Source organism: Megascapheus bottae, chromosome 17 (genome assembly GCF_031878675.1).
Source record: "Megascapheus bottae isolate mThoBot1 chromosome 17, mThoBot2.hap1, whole genome shotgun sequence".
NCBI lineage: Eukaryota > Metazoa > Chordata > Mammalia > Rodentia > Geomyidae > Megascapheus > Megascapheus bottae.
In genome coordinates this window covers 32,188,683-32,207,914 of record NC_143525.1, presented here as the reverse complement: position 1 = coordinate 32,207,914, position 19,232 = coordinate 32,188,683, and the positions used below count along the sequence as shown (strand labels likewise).

General features: G+C 42.0%; 1 protein-coding gene and 1 pseudogene across 1 annotated transcript in view; one reads left to right on the top strand and one right to left on the bottom strand.

Annotated features, from left to right (window-relative positions):
- The window catches only part of Skap1 (src kinase associated phosphoprotein 1), a 255,916-nt gene extending 237,434 nt beyond the window's left edge, over positions 1 to 18,482 (bottom strand). The window contains exons 1-2 of the mRNA XM_090350691.1: positions 18,373 to 18,482; positions 7,482 to 7,587 (exon numbers count right to left, since the gene is read on the bottom strand). Of these exons, the coding sequence (XP_090206817.1) occupies positions 7,482 to 7,587; positions 18,373 to 18,418 (152 nt within the window). The 5' untranslated portion in view covers positions 18,419 to 18,482. The remainder of the gene's footprint in view (positions 1 to 7,481; positions 7,588 to 18,372) is intronic.
- On the top strand, positions 14,992 to 15,318 carry LOC150051637 (small nuclear ribonucleoprotein Sm D1 pseudogene; annotated as a pseudogene).
- Positions 18,483 to 19,232: the final 750 nt, after the last annotated feature.

Genomic DNA, 19,232 nt, shown 5'->3' with positions numbered 1-19,232 from the left:
TTCTTTTTTTCTTTTTTAAATCCCGAGTGGTCTTCAAATTTCTCTGCTATCAGTTTCTCAAAATCAAGTAGCTACTGACACCTCCATTATAATGTCCTCCTGTGATAAAAATCATCAAACAGGCCGGGCACTGGTGGTTCAGACTGTAATCCTAGCTACTCAGGAGGCTGAGATCTGAGGATTGTGGTTCAAAGCCAGCCTGGGCAGAAATGTCTAGGAGATTTTTATTTCCATTTAACAAACAAAAAGCCTGAAGTGGAGCTATGGCTCAAATGGTAGAGCGCCAGCCTTGAGGGCAAAAAAAAGTCCTCTAATAGTTCTCTCAGGTTAAGTACTTGGTTGCTTACTGGCCGTTTTCACGAATAGTGCATGAATGGAACCTTCTCTGGTCCTAGATTTCTCAGCTGTGGGGCTGGTTGAGGTACAAGAATCACACACACACACACACACACACACACACACACACACACACACACACCATTCCTATGAACATCCTACACAGCCCTCGTGTTCCCCTCCTGCAGTTCCCTTCTCCAGAATGGAGACATTAACATTATCTAACACATACTCCATAGAGCTAAACTACTTTCATCTCCTGGACATCTAATAATTTCCAGATAAGAACAGAAAAATCAGTTCTGCTTTTGTGAACTTCTGTCTTGAGTGCTGGAAAGACTGTCCTAATGCCTCTTGAACATGTTTCACTGACAACATTTACTGCAGTAGGACCAAAATGATTTTCTGCCACATTCAATTCTAGTTCAATAAAAAGAATAAGAGCTTTGGCTCTAACCTCTGTCTTTTTTAATACCATAAAATGATTTTTAAAAATGTAAAATTGAGTTCCATTTCCTACTGGACTACCAGTCTCATACTAGCTTACTTTGATCAAATTTATGAGAAAAGTCAGAAATTGCCTTGCCTTAAAAAAATAAATAAATAAAAATTTCAGGATCTCCTGGGCAGAATGTTTGAATTGAATTTCAGCCCTCAATAATTGCTGGCCCAGAGGTAAGTATAAAAGTTAGCTACTTCCTGCTAGTTATGACAGAAATAACAAATTGGGTGATATCCTTCGGTCAGTCTCATCCCAAAATAATAAGAGGTTATTCCTAGAAAATTACCATTATAAAAATAAACCCACAAATATATATTACTACATTTCCAATTGAGGAAGTCTCTGGTTTTCTGAAACCACAATGGTTTCCAAATTGCAAAGACAAAGCTTTTTGCAACATTTTATGATGAAAATTTTCAAATATACATAGGAGTTGAAAGAATACCTATCTCTATCTTCCCACAACTTAGACTTGGTGATCCATAGTTTGTGATCATTGTTTTGACATGTATCTGCCCATCTATCTTTTTTTTTTTTACAGTACTGGGATTTGAACTGGGGGCCTTTCCCATCATTGTGCTTTTGGCTATGTTTTAGCTTAGTCTGTCCCTGAAATTCAGTCTTCCACATCTCCATATCCAATTAATACCACAATAGCCCAGTGTAAAAGAAAAGAAAAAAAAGATCAAATTTCACCTTGGAAGATGCTAAGATACCACCACATGTGAAAGAATAAATAATAAAAAGCAATATACCAAGATACCACTACAAACGAAAGAATAAATAATACAATCATTTGTATTAAATTAAAAAGAGAATCACATGTACCAAAGACTTTCCTTAAAAGAATCGATCAGCCTTCTTCCAAATCAAATTATGACAAGAAATCAAAGGCAGGTAATGCTGGATTAATTTCAACCTCAAAGCTAAGAGCAATAAGCACAATCCCTCACCCCTAGAGAAGTAGAGTCCCCAAAAGCTTTAATACACTTATGAAATCTCTGTATACATCCATTTGGCATCTGCCAATGAGAGAGAGCCCTGAAGTGTATGTTTTTCTTTGTGTGTGTGGTACACACACAATGGATTAGATGTCAGGGTCTCATGCATGCTAGGCAAGCACTCTATCTCTGAACATTGAAGCCTGCCTTTCTTTCTCTCTTTCTCTCTTTCTTTCTCTTTTTCTCTCTTTCTTTCTCTCTTTCTCTCTTTCTTCTTTCTTTTTTTCTTTCTTTCGGATAGAAAGGAAGAACAAGACTGAAAAAGAAAGAAATGAATTATTGGTCAGGGTGCTAATGGTTCATGCTAGTAGTCCTAGCTACTCCAAAGGATAAGACCTAGAGGATCTCAGTTTGAAGCCAGCTTAGGCAGAAAAGCCCACAAGTTCTATCTCCAGCACAAAGCACAGTTAAAGGTTTGGTTCAAGTGGTTGAGCAACAGCCATGACCAATTCAAGTCCCAGTGCTGGCAAAAGAAATGAATTATTAACCTCCACAATGTAGTCAAATGTTTGCTATAACCCTTGAGCTTTTCAGAGTTAACTAAACTTAGACTGACTGTACAAGTAGGATTTCGGCATTGGTACCAAATATCATTCTTTGTCTTTCTTCCTATAATAGCAAGATACCTGAATTATATAGATTCTTACTCTGAACTGACTTGTTCTAGGTTCAGATTAAGCCATGTTAAGCAGAAAATAAAACCGAACACTTCCCAAACGTAAGAATTATTTTTATCAGTTTTATGCCAGCACTGTATCAGATTTCACGCAGAACAAAACGCTGGCCACCTACAATGAGACATATTCTTGAGGGTCTTTCAGCCTGTATTTTAAGTGTCCTGGATTTTGCTACACGAAGTTCTTTATTTCTCCTATCTCAAAACCCTATAAATCTTCTTCCCTCTTGTTAGAACTCCTTCAGTATTATTAAGTCACATGGAAGGGAAATCTCTCCATGGTTTTGGCCTTTTCTTCCAACAGTGAGCCTAAATGTCCAGTTGTCTCAAAAAAAAAAAGGAGGGGCATTAGGAGAGAACTTAGCCCTACCTCAAAAAAGTAATGTATTTTTTTCATCCTTCCTTCCACTCTCAATGTGTTATTGTTGCCAGATGACCTTCACTGGAGCAAACATTTAAGAAATGCTCTGCTCTTTCTCAGAAAATGTAAGGATGTCATCAAGTTTCTGAGCATAGATCACATCTGCTTCATTCCAGGTGTGGCACATCTGGAGATAATCCTGCAGTGACCAGCATCACACAGCAAAACTTTCATCCTAAAGCCTTCCCTAAAAGGACTCAATAAGACCCTGGAATTAGCCAGGTAGAATAGTAATCCCGGCACTGTAGAAGCTAAAGCAGGAAGATAGCAAGTTCCAGGCCAGCCTCTGCTTTGTAGTGAGATCCTTCCCTTGCAATAACAACAAAAGAGAAAGGAAGGAAAGAAAGAAGGAAGAAAGGAAGGAAAGAAAAAAAAGGGAGAGCAAAGGGCTGGTAGTTCATGCCTGTAATCCTAGCTTCTCGGGGACTGAGATCTGAGAATCATGGTTAGAAGCCAGTGGAGGCAGGAAAGTCTATGAGACTCATTTCCAATAAACTACACACACACACACACACACACACACACACACACACACACACACACACACACACACACAGAGAAGTGAAGCTGTGTCACAGGTGATAGGATACTAGCCTTAGAGCAAAAGAAGCTCAGGGACAGCTCCCAGGCCCAGAGTTCAAGCCCTGGGACTGGCAGCCAGAAGAAAAAGAAAGAAAGAAAGAAAAGAAAGAAAAGAAGAAAGGAAGGAAGGAAAGAAGGAAAGAAAGAAAGAAAAAAGAAAGAAAGAAAGAAAGAAAGAAAGAAAGAAAGAAAGAAAGAAAATCTAGACTCTCAAATGAAAAAGCTGCCACTTTCCAGAGAGAATGTCTCTATCAAGCAGTTCAAAGAGTAGCAATGAAAACTACAGTTCAAGCCAGGCTTGGGCTCACACTGTAATCCTAGCTACTCAGGAGGCTGAGATCTGAGGATAAAGGTTCAAAGCCAGCCCAGGTACAAAAGGACCTGAGACTCTTATATCCAACCTCTAGAAAATGGAAAGCAGGGCTTGGCTCAATGGTAGTGCAGTAGCCTTGAGCTAAAGAGTTCAGGGACAGCACCCAAGCTGAGTTCAAGACCCACAACCCACAAAATAAATAAATAAAATTAAGTTAAAAATATATAGAGAAAGAGAAAGATGTTTATGTATATATGGAGAGATATAGATATGATATTATTGTTTTTAAGACAGATAATTGCTTTGCTATTGGAGCTGGAAAACAGACATGGGCTTGGAGGGTCATCCATGACTCCTGACACAACTACAGCTTCCTGGGGTCAGACACTGAACAACAACAAAAAAAAGTTGGCACTTTCAAACCACAGGAATGGAGTCCCACACTTCAGCTGACAGCATGTCCACAACTGTAGCAAATACCAGAGTCCTGAGCTATCCAGAAACTACTAATGTTTACCCCTAAACCAGAGGCCCTTGCTAATTTACTCTTCTCACTTTCATTCTCCAGCAAGGCAATATTGAAGAAAGAAGGAAAGGAGCCCAGGCAAGAAAACAATAGGGCAGGAAGTTATAAATATCTTTGGTATTTATATTTATCTAGCAGACTTTCCCCGGTAAGCATGCTAGAGATTTCTTCCATATCTTCCCTTTGTAGACAGGCCCTTACACACACACACACACACACACACACACACACACACACACACACTACCAAATCACTAAGGAATTATTGCTGCAATATGAGTCAAGACAAAACTTTTGAAATGACTTTCATTCTTTTCCCATTCCTCAGCCATTATTCACATAGGACCATTTCACACATTTTTGTGGATTTTCTTGTGCATGTACCAGTATTGGGATTTGAACTCAGGGCCTTGGACTCTTGCTTAACATCTCCCACCCACAGCTGGAACTCTACCACCTCGACTTCTGAATTTTTGCTAGTGAATTGGAGAGAAGCCTCTCCATCAATCCCAGGCCACGGAAGTAAACGTAAGCCGTCAGTACTTTGATACCACTTTGTGTCAGTACTTGTAAGCGCACCATGTTGAACAGACATAAGTGAGACACCAGAGATGACCGAGGGTAAGGGAGAGGAGTCTGTCACATGCGGTAACAGTAACAGGATAATGATTAGAGAGTGGCTGCAAGCTTGCACAGTATCCGTGTCCTGGCTCCTCACTTTCTGTGATCGGATGATTATGCTCAAGTAAATAAAGTGTCATCCTTCTTGCAATAAATCAATGAGCAGAAAGCTCCTGTCAACAATGCAGATGTACCCTAAGACCTCTGCTGGTCATTTCCTGAGTGTCCACGCCACAAACTACATAGGAAAAGGAAACTTCTCTGCTCCTTGAGAAGCACAGCCCACTGTGTGCCTGTGTGAACATGCGCACACACGCATGCAAGCATAGACACGTTTCAAAAGCGCATGAAAGTCATGTGCCATTAGCTCATTCCTATAATCCTAACTACTTAGGAGGAAGAAATCTGAGGCTCCGGGTTCAATACCAGTCCAGGCCAGAAAGTCCATGATCTCCACCAATTAACAGCCAAAAAGTCAGAAGCAGACCTGAGGCTCAAGTAGTAGCATACTACCCTTGAGCAAAGAAACTTCAGGGCAGCGCTAAGGCCAGGATTTCCCCTCAGCACTCCCTTCCCCCCAAAAAAGAGCACCAAGAAGTCGCGAGCAGCTGTTGATAATGAGTGGCCACAAATTTGCTGATATTACCCATATAATGTTGAAATCTAGGCTTGTACCAGTGCTGTGGTAAAAACAAATATGGAAAAGAACATAAATTCATATACATATGCATACGATTATGGTAGTATTATATTTGCATTTTTCATCACAGCTTTTCATCAACAGAAGCAACATAGTCAGCATGATATTCAGACTTCCCTCTCCTGGAAAAACAATTGGAAAGAATTCTACCTTTTTTCTCCTACTCCTTTATAGTACTCTAAAAATACAAAGGAAAACTTGTGAAAATTAAAAGTTCTACAGAGTAAACACATCTACTAGAGAAGCAACAATATACAGAGTAGCATTGTATTGCAAAACTCTTTTCAATAGTCTTCTATGTCTACCAAAAATCATAACTATTTCCATTTTTTACCAAACGATCTCCTACCTTGTGCATTTCATTTGTTTCAATTATTCAAGGCAAGCCAGGCTGCTCATTATACAGTCCTCAGTTGGTGAGTAAAAAGGATGCTTAATTAGCCAGCAGGAAAGATCCATTAAGAACCAGCCAGGCATCTTGTGAGGTTCTCACATTCCTGGGGGCAAGAGATTCTGGCTGTGCCCTTCTGAAGGGTAAAATGCCCTGCTTCTAAGACACTAAGAATCATCAGCTATGCAAATAAAATCACAGCCTTGATGCTGCTCAATCCCAAAAGCCAGAATCACAGGATGATGGGTTTGGGAAAGGCAAAAGTAGCATTCACTTAGCCCCAGCTCTCCTTTACCTCCCACATTTCAAACAAGAAGTAGTCCAAAAATCCTAGTATGGAGGGAGATTTGAATTGTGCTCTTACCTCCAAGCAAGTATATACTTCTTCCAGATGTTCTAAAATGTAGTGTGTGTGTGTGTGTGTGTGTGTGTGTGTGTGTGTGTTGCCAGTTCTTAGGCTTGAACTCAGAGCCTCATGCTCTCCTTTTTTTTTTCCACTCAAGGCTGATACTCTACCACTGGAGTCACAGCTCCACTCTCAGTGTTTTGGTGGTTAACTGGAGATAACAGCCTTATGGACTTTTCTTTCCAGGCCGGCTTTAAACCTCAATCCCTGGACTCAGCCTTCTAAGTGGCTAGGATTCCAGGCATAAGCCACTAGCACCTGGCTATGAATCTTTCCTAATGATACTCAGACACAGACTAGGATTAAAACATCCCAACTTGGTCCAAGAATCAACTGAATGCATCTGGTTTAAGTGTTCTTTAGAGAAGGCGCTATGAAAGCAAACGCATACTCAATACACAATGACGATGACCTGATACTGCTTGATAACTACTCAGTAGAAATGTGGGCCCCTCAAAAAGTTAGTTTTCACTGTGTTGTGGTTGTTGCTATTGTCGCCCACAAAGGCCAATGTAAAATGCCAAATCTTAAGACAAGTCAGCAGGAAAGAACTTTAGATGGGCACATGGTTCATGCATACAATCCTGACTACATCAGGAGGACCGCAGTTCAAGGCCAGCCAGCGCAAGAAGCTCACAGACACCCCATCTCGATATATGCCTGACATAGCAGCTACAAGGGAAGTATAAATAGTGGTCCAGGTTAGCCAAAGCATAAATGCATGACCCTATTCAAAACAATAAAGCAAAAAAAGAGCCAGAGGTGTAGCTCAAGTGGTAGAGCACCTACCTACCAAGGTCAAGGATCTGAGTTCAAATCCCCAGTACTACCAAAACAGAAAAGAAAAACAAATGGTAAATCAAACTAAACTTATCTACTACCTTGAAGTATGAAGGATATGGCAGGAGTGTTTTACGCTGTTGACTTGTATTACTAATGTCGATTTTACCGAGGAGAAGTGGTTTTAAAGTTTATGAAGAAGCACAGAGGAACCAGTTCACACATACCTAGCTTTGATTTGCTGAAAGCCACGTAGAATGTGGTCCCTGTGGTCCCTGGCAGCAGCGCTGAGGTTCTCATTTCGCAAGCCTTCTGCCAGGAAATCTTCAGAATCTAAAACAAAAAAAGGAAAGAGGTAGGTTAGCCAGTGTCTCACGCCTGTAATCCCAGCTGAGATCTGCAGATCACAGTTCAAAGCCAGGAAAGTCGATGAGTTTCTAATCTCAAATTACTCACAGAAGTAGTTTTGTGGCCCAAGTGGTAGAGTGTTAGCTGTAAGCAAAAGAAGCCCAAGGACAGCTTCCAGGCCAAGAGTTAAAGCCCCAGGACCCGGGCAGAGGGCAGATGAGGTGGTAAGAACAGCTCAACAGCAAAGAAGAGATTAGCAAGAGATAAAGAGGAAACACGAAGGATTAGGAAATTAATATAGTTTTCTCTCTTAAAATTTTCTAGTTGCATGCTGGGCAGTGGTGGCTCATATCTGTAATGCTAACTATTCAGGATGCTGACATCTGAGGACTGCAATTTGGAGTCAGCCCAGGAAAACAAATCCTCAAGACTCTTATCTCCAATTACCCAGTGTAAAGCCAGAAGTGAAGGGATGGCTCAAATAGTTAAGTGCCAGTGTTAAGCAAAAAAGCTAAGGAGCAATGCCCAGGCCCTGAGTTCAAGCCCCAATACACACACACACACACACACACACACACACACACACACACACACACAAATTGATAGTTTCAGATCTTAATGCCATGCAACTGTACAATTAAGATTGTGCATGCTATATTTGTCTTGCCATAATAAAGAATAACCAAAATTTCACATATATGTTTGTGTGTGAAAGACATGTTCCTGGATTATTATCCAGGACCTTGCTAGGAATTTGGAAAGTGCATATACTAACTTTTCTAAACCATTTTAAAGAAACATGTATTTAATCGTTACCAATGAGACGAAAATGGACTGTCAATTTCATAAAATTATAAAGATTACAAATCAGCCACAGAAGGTCACAGATAAACTGGAACTCAAAAAGAAATACCAATAATTTGAGCTGAAGTTTATATATATATATATATATATATATATATATATATGTGGCTGAACTGCAAAATCATGGACAAAAAGGGCAAGCTTTGGAAGGCGAGACATTAATTAACAGAGATATCATCAATGAAAATGACAGCAGAACAGAGTGAAGGAAGCCAAACAGAAAAGAAAAATGTGTCCCAGAGAAGGAAACTCGAATTAATGTGAACATACATTATAAAAATAAGGACACAATGGAAATGTATAGTATGAAACAAATCATGTTATGTTAAAGGAAGAAATTGGGGAACTATACAAATTTCCAGTCACAAAACACATTGATAATGCTTAAAATTCCAAAAATACTTGCTAAACACTTTGTTCTGCACAAAATGTTTATCATCCATAAAAAGCACATAAATTGGGCTGGGAGTGTGGCCTAGTGATAGACTGCTTGCCTAGCATGCATGAAGCCCCAAGTTCAATTATTTGGAGCCACATACACAGAAAAAAAGCCAGAAGTGAAGCCATGGTTCAAGTGGCAGAGCATTAGCCTTGAGAAAAAAACCAAGGACAGTGATCAAGCCCTGAGTTCAAGCTCCAGGACAGGCAAAAAAAATATAGATAGATAGACAGACAGATAGATAGACAGATAGACAGACAGACAGACAGATAGATGATAGATTAATAGATAGATAGATAATATGGTTTTTAAAAACTCTGCCTCTATAAGTGGTGCCTATTTATAAAACGGTTTCATATGTTACCAAAATAATATCCTATATTTGTTCAATTGGGTCACACAGCACATTTTAAAGTTTGTTTTACTTTCACACCATTCAATAATAGTGAGCCAAAAAAAAAAATCCTAGATGATAACCACATTAGCACTTTCTTTTATTACAGTGGTGATATACAGAGGGGTTACAGCTACCTACATCAGGTAAAAGTACATTTATTTTTTTCTTTTTTCTTTTCTTTTCTTTTTTTTTTTTTTGCCAGTCCTGGGCTTGAGCTCAGGGCCTGAGCACTGTCCTTGGACTTTCTCAAGGCTAGAGCTCTACCACTTTGAGCCACAGCACCACTTCCAGCTTTTTTTCTATGTATATGGCATTGAGGAATCAAACCCAGGTCTTCATGTATGCTATGCAAGCACTTTACCACTAGGCCAAACTCCAGGCCCCAAAAGTACATTTCTTTATGGACACTGTAACCTCTGGCTCTCTCCCAGCTTTCCCCTCCCATCCCCCACCCACAAGTGTTAATAGTTCATTTTTAACATAGTGTCCAGTGAGTACCAATTCTGTATTTTTTCACCCTTTGTCCCTCCATTTCCAGTCTCCCCTTACACTCCCAAAGACATATAAACGAACCAACAGAACAAAAAGAAAAGAAAAGAAAAATAGCAGAAATGAAATAAACCTGGAGTTCCTTTAGATACACATACTCTTGTACGATCAGGTGCAGATAGGCGTTGTGCTTTTCTGTTCCTTTTCTAAGACTCTCCTCCTTTGGTCTTACTGTGTGTGAATGCCTCGAGTCCTGTAGAAGTTATTATGTGCTGGTGCAGTGAAGCGCGATAGCACTTTCAATGAGATGTAAAGCTCTGGAAATCAAACATTTCACAAACATCTAAGGCCTGTATTATATCCACTACAAACATCATTTAATGTGCTCTTCAAGGGTACGTTGCCAAAGCTCACAGAATAGGAAGTTAAATTAAAATGCAAAAATGAATACCATTTGCAGCTCCATGAATGCAATCTGTGATATTAACAGAAGAAAGGTCAAAAGCCGCATGATCAGCTCAACAGCCACAGGAAAAGCATTTAACAAAATTCAATGGCCTTTCATAACAAAGAAACAAACAAACTGGCCTTTGGAGCCAACCCCTAGTAATAAGGAAGGAAAAAGAAAACTGGGGAGAAGAACTAAAATAATTCAATGGAAGAGGAATCATTTTCTCAACAAATGGTGCTGGCACGACAGTATATGCCAAAGGGTGAAGCTAAGCAGGCACTGGGGGCCCACACCCATAATCCTAGCTACTCAGGAGGCTGAAATCTGAGGATAGAAGTTCTGGGCAGGAAAGTCTATGAGACTCATATCTCCAATTAATCACCAAAAAGCCAGAAGTGGAGCTGTGGCTCAAGCAACAGAGTACTAGCCTCTTTGTTTAGATATTTATTTAAGCCCAGTCCTGGGGCTTGAACTCAGGGACTGGGCACTGTCTCTGAGATTCTTTTGCTCAAGACTAGCATCCTTCCAGCTTTTTCTGTGTACGTGGTACGGAGGGATCGAACCCTGGGCTTCATGCTAGGCAAACCTCTCCCCCTAAGCCACATTCCCAGCCCCAATATTAAATTTTTGACCTGGCAATGACTTGTCCTTTCTCAGGCATTCACCTGAGCCTTGTGTTAAACAGTAAAAACTTGTTCATAAGGCTGACACTCAGCCTGTTTGAACTGGCAGGAAGATGTCAAGAGGCAACAGAGGAGCTGCCTGCCCATCAGCTGGTGGTTTCCTTCCACCTGCTCTTTGTTTCTGCCCTGTGGCCCAACAGCCATGTGGTGTTTATATTTTTAATTCTCCTTCTGCCTCCTGTAGAGGAAATAATGAAAGTATCTACTCATAACACAGTTGAAAAACAAACTCCCAAAGTAAAACACAGCAAGTTTATCTTAACTTTGAAATCAAGCATAAACACTTTGCCACATTCATTTGAGAGTTTGAGGATCTAGAGGAATCTTTGCATAGCTACAGGAAGAGACATAAAGGAAGATGCTTCCCATGGCACTGTGAAACTAGAATAAAAATGTACATACAGCACATAAACATTCATCCAGAGAAGAGTTCAATTGATCGTGAAAGGCACGCATATACGGGTAAATAGATTGCTTAACTGATATACATGTAAAAACATCTAATATACAATATTCTACTTCAATACAAAATATATCTGTGCCCTATTTTGGTCAAAACATTGCAATGCCAAGTGTTATTAAGGACATGGATCAATTGGCTAGTAAGAGCATAAAATGGATACCATCATTTTGGAAAATGACTTTGAAGTTAACCCTAAGACCCAGTCATTCTACTCGTAGATAGTTATCCAAGGGAAACGAGTGTGGACGCACACACAAAGCGAGTTATGAAAGAATGGACATAGCCGTCACATTCCTAAGAGCCCTGGATTACAAACAACTCAATATTTCTCAGTAGAAAAATGGGGAAACAAACTGGAATATGCACATAGCCAAATGCTACGTAGTAAAAGAAAAAAAAAATAGGAGGAAGCCCATCCACAAAAGTGCCTGCTGACTGGGAAGCTGAGAAGAGCGACACCAATCTACTGTGACAGGGGTCAGAATGTGACACGGTGGCCTCACAGGTGTATGTGCGTATTGAAGCTGATCAGTATAACACGAAAGACTAAAGCATCTAAGCAGTGATGCAGCTCAGCAGTTTAGGACATAAGAAAAGGAACAGAACTACAGTCATATGTTAACAAATTTCAACCAAACAGTCTCACCTATCTGAAAGACGACTCGGTATCAAAAATGAAACAATGCTCAGTGCCAGCGGGTCACATCTGTAATCCTAGCTACTCAGAGCTGAGATCTCACCATCTCCGCTTGAAGCCAACCCAGGCAGGAAAGTTCCTGAGACTCTTATCTCCAGTTAACTACCAAACAGAAGTGAATCTGTGGCTCAAAGTGGTAGAGCCTTGAGCTTCAGAGACAGCACCCAGTTCCTGAGTCCAAGCTCCAGGACTGGCATGCATGTGCCACACACAGAGAGGGGGGGGAGGGAGAGAGACAGGGACAGAGACAGAGAGATCCCAAAGCTAAAATGCTTCAGGAAAGAGCTTCTTTCCAAAAAGAATTAATCACAAATATTCACAATGAAGCATTCTAGGATTTAAAGAAACTCTAAGCTATCTAGCCAAAGAAATTCACTCCTTCAAGGCCCTCCCAGTTGGAATTTTACTATATTGCAATGGATTTTATGGTTGGTTATGTCCACCATTACGAATCTGGAGAACAACATAGCAGGACGTGATTAATGAGTGCTTCTTTCCAAAGAAGTTTAAAAATAAGTAAGCACAAGCATTTGGGGACCAGTGTTTGCGCCATACTCGCAATCACACGCAGGCAGGTTACTGATGCTGTTTTGGCTTCAATCCATATTCAAAGTAGGACTTTGGTAGGCAGATGGGATCTATCAATTATCAGGGTCAAGACAGCACACTGCATTCCAGGACACATTGTGAACTAAAGAACTCTCTTTTCCATCTTCTTCATATATGCCTCCTTTGCTTCTAACTTCAAAGACGAGGAAAGAAAGAGCAGGAAGAAGGAACTGATTATGTTTGTATCTGTGGAGCAAAGATTAGCCACGTGCCAGCATCAGCTCTGCTTTTGTTTTCAGTGTGGCTATCACAAAACAAAAACAAAAAGATAACTCCCTCACAGGAGCCTGATTACTTAAAAACACGCTCAGATATTTCCTCCTCTTTCAATAACGCAGAACACTCCTTTGTTTCACTTATCTATAAGGCACTTGCTTGCTGATACTAGACTATAGGAGAGTTTGGCAGTCTGTTAGTCTATCTGAAGATGCGGTTTCTGTGTTACTCCAGAAGCTTCTCACTGCTGTTTCATTCACCAAAAATTCAACAGATGATTTTCCTTTTCTTTCCATCCCTCTTTCCTACCATCCCTCCCTCCCTCCCGTCCTTTTTTTTCCCCCCAGTTCTGAGACTAGAACTCAGGGCCTGGGCATTGTCCTTGGACACTTGTTGCTCAAGTTTAGTGCTCTGCCACTTGAGCCACAGAGACACTTTCAGTTTTCTCTGTGTATGTGGTACCAAGGATCGAACCCAGGGCTTCATGCATGCTAGGCAAGCACCCTGCCACTATGGCATGTTGCTGGCCCCCTTCCTGTTCTTTCTTCCTCTCCTGTCTTGCTTGCTTGCCTGCTTGCATTCTCTTTCGATCTTTCCTTCTTTCTTTCCTTTATTCCTTCCCTCCTCTTTCATTTCCTTTCTTACTTTCCCTATTTCCTACATCTCTAGAGTTCTACCAAAATCACAATCATAGTTAATAGCTCAATACTACGTTTATGTCTCTGAGCTTTGTATTTGTCTTTTGTTTGTCCTTTCAATTTTCTTTTAAATAACTTTATAGGTTGTTTTTTTTTGATTTGAGAAGTAATTTCATGGTGTCACAATTCAAATAACACAATGATGTGTGCAATAAAAATTAATTATCATTCTTTCCTTAGGAAAAAAAATCTTGCTTTCTTCCCAAAAAAAGCAATATTAACAGCTATCCATGTGCTCTGACTTCTTCCTGGACTCGTGCAACTGTACTTAGCATATGGGACTGTGGGGCTGTGCTTTGATTTTGGAACAAAATAAGCATAGTAGACACTAGTATGAATTTTGCCTTTTTGATCTTAAAAACAGGCCAAGAAGTTAGGCACCGGGGTGGCTCAACCCTGTAATCCTAGCTACTCAGGAGACCGAGAGCTGATGATTATGGTTTGAAGCCAGTCTAGGCTAGAAAGTAAGACTTTTACTCCAACTCACTAGCAAAAAGCCAGAAGTGGCTCTGTAGCTCAAGTGCTAAAGTGCTAATCTTGAGCAAAAAAAGCTCACAGATAGCACACAGTTCTTGAGGTCAAGCCCTGGGACTAGGGTGTAGACACACACACACACACACACACACACACACACACACACACACACACACACTGCCATGAACACTTCCCAAGCTAATCTAGATGGGCAGATAGATATAAGACAGGTAGGTAGGTAGGTAGGTACGATAGATGACTGGTGCATTGATGGATAATAGGTAAGTAGATACGACCGATGATAACCAGATAGTAGGTAGATGAGACAGTGCCAGGTTGTTCTTTTTAATAGACACCAATAGAATCGGTGTGTCATCATTTATTCAATCATCACTGCCTTTTCCAACTCCTGGAAATTTGTGAAAATATTTCCGGTCCTTTAATGTATGTAACAGACTTTTAGAAGTGGGATTTCTGTGTCAAAGAAGACACTTTCAGATGTTCAAAATGTGTATATTGAGGGCTGGGAGCATAGCCTAGTGGTAGAGTGTTTGCCTAGCATGCACGAAGCCCTAGGTTCGATTCCTTGGTACTACATATTCAGAAAAAGCCAGAAGTGATGCAGTAGCTCAAGTGGCAGAGCATTAGCATTAGTGTCCAAGGATAGTGCCCATGACCTGATTTCAAGGTTCAGGACTGGCAAAAAATTGTTTATATTGAAAGAAAATTAATTTCAGATTCTCAAAATGGCTAGTCCTTTTTTTCATTATGCCAGATTGTGGTAGAGACCTTTCCTGATGTTTCACATACTTTATTCTTAAAAAGCATACACATGAGATTGTTAGATTTTTCTATACAACTGGACCAAAGCGGTGATGGTGCGGCTAGGATGAAGCTCGTAAGATTTTGATGAAGTTGAGTCATGAAACTCAATTGAATTGAAGAATGGGACACAGGTCCATGGAACAATTACAGGTGTAGGTCAGCTTGAACACACACCTTAAAGCTGTGAAAATGACCCTGACGCACAGAGAACCTGTACACTTGGAAACATTGAGTATTCGAGGAAATAACATTCGATATTTTATTCTACCAGACAGTTTACCTCTGGATACACTACTTGTGGATGTTGAACCAAAGGTGAAATCTAAGAAAAGAGAAGCTGTTGCAGGAAGAGGCCAAGGCCGAGGGAGAGGACAAGGCCATGGCAGAGGAAGAGGACGTCCTAAGCGATAATGTCTCTGAAGATTGCTGTTGGAAAGTGATCATTGATTTGGTATATTTTCTGTACAGGCTTTTGTTTGTCAGTTTTTAAAATAAACATAAATGTGGGACTGACACATTATGTCAAAAAAAAACTTGCTCCTGTCATCTATGCTTATATGGTCATAAATAAATATGAGCTTAAATTATGGCAGAGATGGCTGACATTAAATCACTGGGTAAATGTTTAGGCCTTGGCTTATGAAAGTAGTAATTCATCGTGGGAATTTCATCCCCATGGCTGGTCATGTGACCACAGGAGTGTCACAGCTCTTCTGTCCTAGGGCTCTCTCCCATGGGATGATGTGTGGAGATCAGAACCTCTTAACTGTCAACAGTTAACCTTAAAAAGTGTGTGGTGGGGAGACAAGTAAACAGCAACAGATGACAAATTGATGGCCATTTGGGTTTCTAAAATCCACAAATCATTTGCATCACAATGACTAATTCAGCTTGACTACTCCCAAAGACTGTGTCCCATCAAAAAGTAAAAATTAAGCTGGAGGCTCATGGCTGTAATCCTAGCTACTCAAGAGGCTGAGATCTGAAGATCAAGGTTTGACACCAGACTGGGAAGGAAAATCTATGAGTCTTTTATTTCCAGTTAACCAGCCCAAAGCCAGAAGTGAAGCTGTGGCTCAAGGAGTAGAGAACCAACCTTGAGCAAAAGAGCTAAGCACCCAGGCCCTGAGTTCAAGCCCAAGTACTGGGACAAGAAAACAAAAAGATAAAAAATTAAAGTGAATAAAATCTATGATCAGTATGCTGCATTATTATACAGACCTCTCAACAACATACTCTTCAACTATTTATCAATAGAATCGTTGGTTGACTTCAGAATCAGACCTATAATTGCAAACTTCAAAAGACAACAAACATAAAGAAATACATGTAACACATGAAGCACCTTAAAATTTCACCACAGACTCCTCCCTCTATTCAAAAGACCTGGGTGCCAACGGAGATTGTTAAGACACAGCAAGTTCGATCTCAAAGTGTGTGACATGCAATTAATCTCCATTCATACCCTGTTCTATCTGTCAGCAGACACAGATTCTGCTTTAGAAGGAGATCTGAAGATTTCAATTTAAAAAAGTCAGCTAACAAGAAAATAATCTAAGCTAAAGAAAGGTGGCAGGTACAGAAATGAGTTGTTTACCGAAGTGTCAGTTTTGAACAATAAAGAAATGCACATCAAAAAAATGGTGGAGTGGATTTCATTGCAAGCATTTGAGAATAAAAAGGGAATTTTCTGCCAAGGCTGAACACAAAGCCACAATATGGCGTAACAGGATTGTAAATGAGGGTTCCTCTCATCCAATGATAGACCCCCCCAAAAAAGTACTACTTTATATCTTCCAAGCACTTAGAAACCAAAGAACACAACAACAACACTTTTTCCTTTGCAAGTCTCTTGCACAAGCAGCAACAGGGTTGTCTGGTTTCCCCATAGAGGCCTACATGATACTCGTGCCCTATGGCGTGCCTCAGCCCTGAAGTTCAGTCTTACTGGGGTCATAAGCAAAATGAACTTTGGAAACTTCACCTCCAAAGAAATGCCTCGTTGACAGAAGCAAGCCAGAATGGAAATGGTGCTGCACACAGAATCCAAGAGGATTTGCCAAAAATTTGATTAGGAGCCATTTATACGAAGATAACAAGGTAATGGAGATATAAAACCAATTAAATGGAGGGAAACTGAAGAAAACAATACAGCTTGCCAAAGATATGACCTACCCAAAGCAGGCCATCTGTTAAATATGTGTCAAACCTGTCACTGGGAGGCCAAAAGCCTTAGTTCTGAACAGTTTCCTCCTGGGATCCTTAGGCAACCAGCCGAGTCGAGGCTTCTGTCCTCTCCACAAGGTGAGTTACGGAAAGCAAGTAAAAATGCTCTCCCTGTGTGAGCCAAGCCAACTGTGAGGCTGGAGGGGAGGTGCACAGTGGAGTATTAGAGGGAAGCCTGAACTCTTAAAGGACCAATGAAGTGTTGTAGTTCGAAGGAGGAGACTGAGTCTAGAAGGTAGAGGTTCCAAGGCAATTAAAGCAGAAAAGTTTAAGAGGCTTCATGTTCAAAAAAAGCCAAGCTAGAGGATTGGCTCAAGTGGAAGGGTGCCAACTTGTGAGTGAGAAAGCTGAGAGATGGGACTGGGAGGGGAGGAGGGAGAAAAAAAGAAGAGGGGAGCAGAAGGGAGAGAGAGGAGTGGAGGGGAGTGAGGGGAGGGAAGGGAAGGGAAGGAAAGCTCTTTAGCCTGGATAATGGCAGCTCTAGAAGTCTGCAGGCTGGTAAAAGGAAGCCTGAGAGCTGGGCACTGGTGGTTCTCGCCTGTACTTCTTTCTGAAATCACCAGCCTGGGCAGGGAAAGGTGGTGAGGCTCTTCCCTCCAATTAACCAACTTTAAAAAAAAAATGCAGAGGTGGAACTGTGGCTCAAATCAGTAGAGCACCAGCCTTGAGTAAGAAAGCTCAGGGACAGCATCTAGGCCCTGAGTTCAAGTCCTACAACAACAACAAAAGGCAGCCTGGGATTTCAGCTTGGCCCACAGGACCCCTAAATCCCTTCCCAGTCTCCTTCAGAGCTTCTGCCAGGGACCTCTGGCAGGAAGGAGAAAATCTGATAAGGTTGGCGGGGAGGGGGGCGGGGGGGGGGGGAGGTCAGGGGAATCCTGAGGAGGAGGGGGGAGATCGGAGGAGTCCTGGCAAGGAGGGAGAGGGTCAAGGAAGTCCTGGAGACACAGGGACAGGATGAAGTGATATGGTGCTGGGGAGGGCCAAGAAGGGGCTGCAGGCCCTTAGAAGCCTGGGCGGTGGCCTGGAGGGGGTGGAGACACCTAGAGGAAAAAAGGAAGTGTGGAACTCAAGGTTGTGACCTGGACCCAGGAAGGGGGTTGCGCGCTCCAGACTCTAGAGGCGTCCAGGTTCTGGAAGGGGGTGCGCCGAGCCGTGGGGCTGCCCCGCTATGCCTTGATGGCTTTTCCTGGCCCGGGTCAAGGTGGGGGAACCTGGAGCTGGGCCCGGGGCATTTACCTTCCAGGAGCCAACGGATCTCGTCTGGGAGGGCGACGGCCTGCATGGGGCCGGCGGGAGAGGGGCCTGGGCCTGCGGGGACCGAGGGGGCACCGGTGTCTCTGGGTCCCTGGTTGGGGCGCAGCAGCGGGGCGGGGCCGCGGGCTGCGCTCAGGAAGCCGCGCGCGCAGCGAGTGGGCGGGAGGCGGGGGGGGGGGGGGGGTGCGGGCGCAGGTGCTGGCTGCACTCCAGCTGGGGGACCCCAAGATGGAAAAAAAACTGGGGCACAGGAAGCAAGCCAGCATGCAAGGCCAATGGCGCGTCCCTCTGAGCCTCTCCATTCAAAGCTTGGCTTCCATGTTCCATTCATTGAAGAGGTTCCCTCCACGGCCAGAACTTGGGGGAAGCTTCACAGAACCCCTCTGTTCCTTCTTACTGCTACCTCAAAATCGATTTATGCCACAAAAGAAAGAAGTCCAGGGGCTGGGAATGTGGTCGAGTGCCTAGCATGCATGAAGCCTTGAGTTGGACTCCTCAGTACCACATCCGCAGAAAAAGCCAGAAGTGGGGCTGTGGCTCAAGTGGTAGAATGCTAGCCTTCAGCGAAAGAAGCTCAGGGACAGTGCCTAGGCCCTGTGTTCGAGCCCAGGATTGGAAAAAGAAGAAGAAGAAAAGAAAAAAGAGTACAAAAGGGCAATGGGAAAGAAAGTAGTGGGTGATAAAGCAGGAAGATGAATACAAAAAGAACATGAATACCCAGGAGTATCGATGAACCAAAAAAAAGTGTGTGTGGTACTTGACTAGGGCACCAAATACCACACCAGATTTTGAATGGCTGCCAGGACTTGCCAAGGTAGAAGGTCCAGAGTGAGCAAAGATGT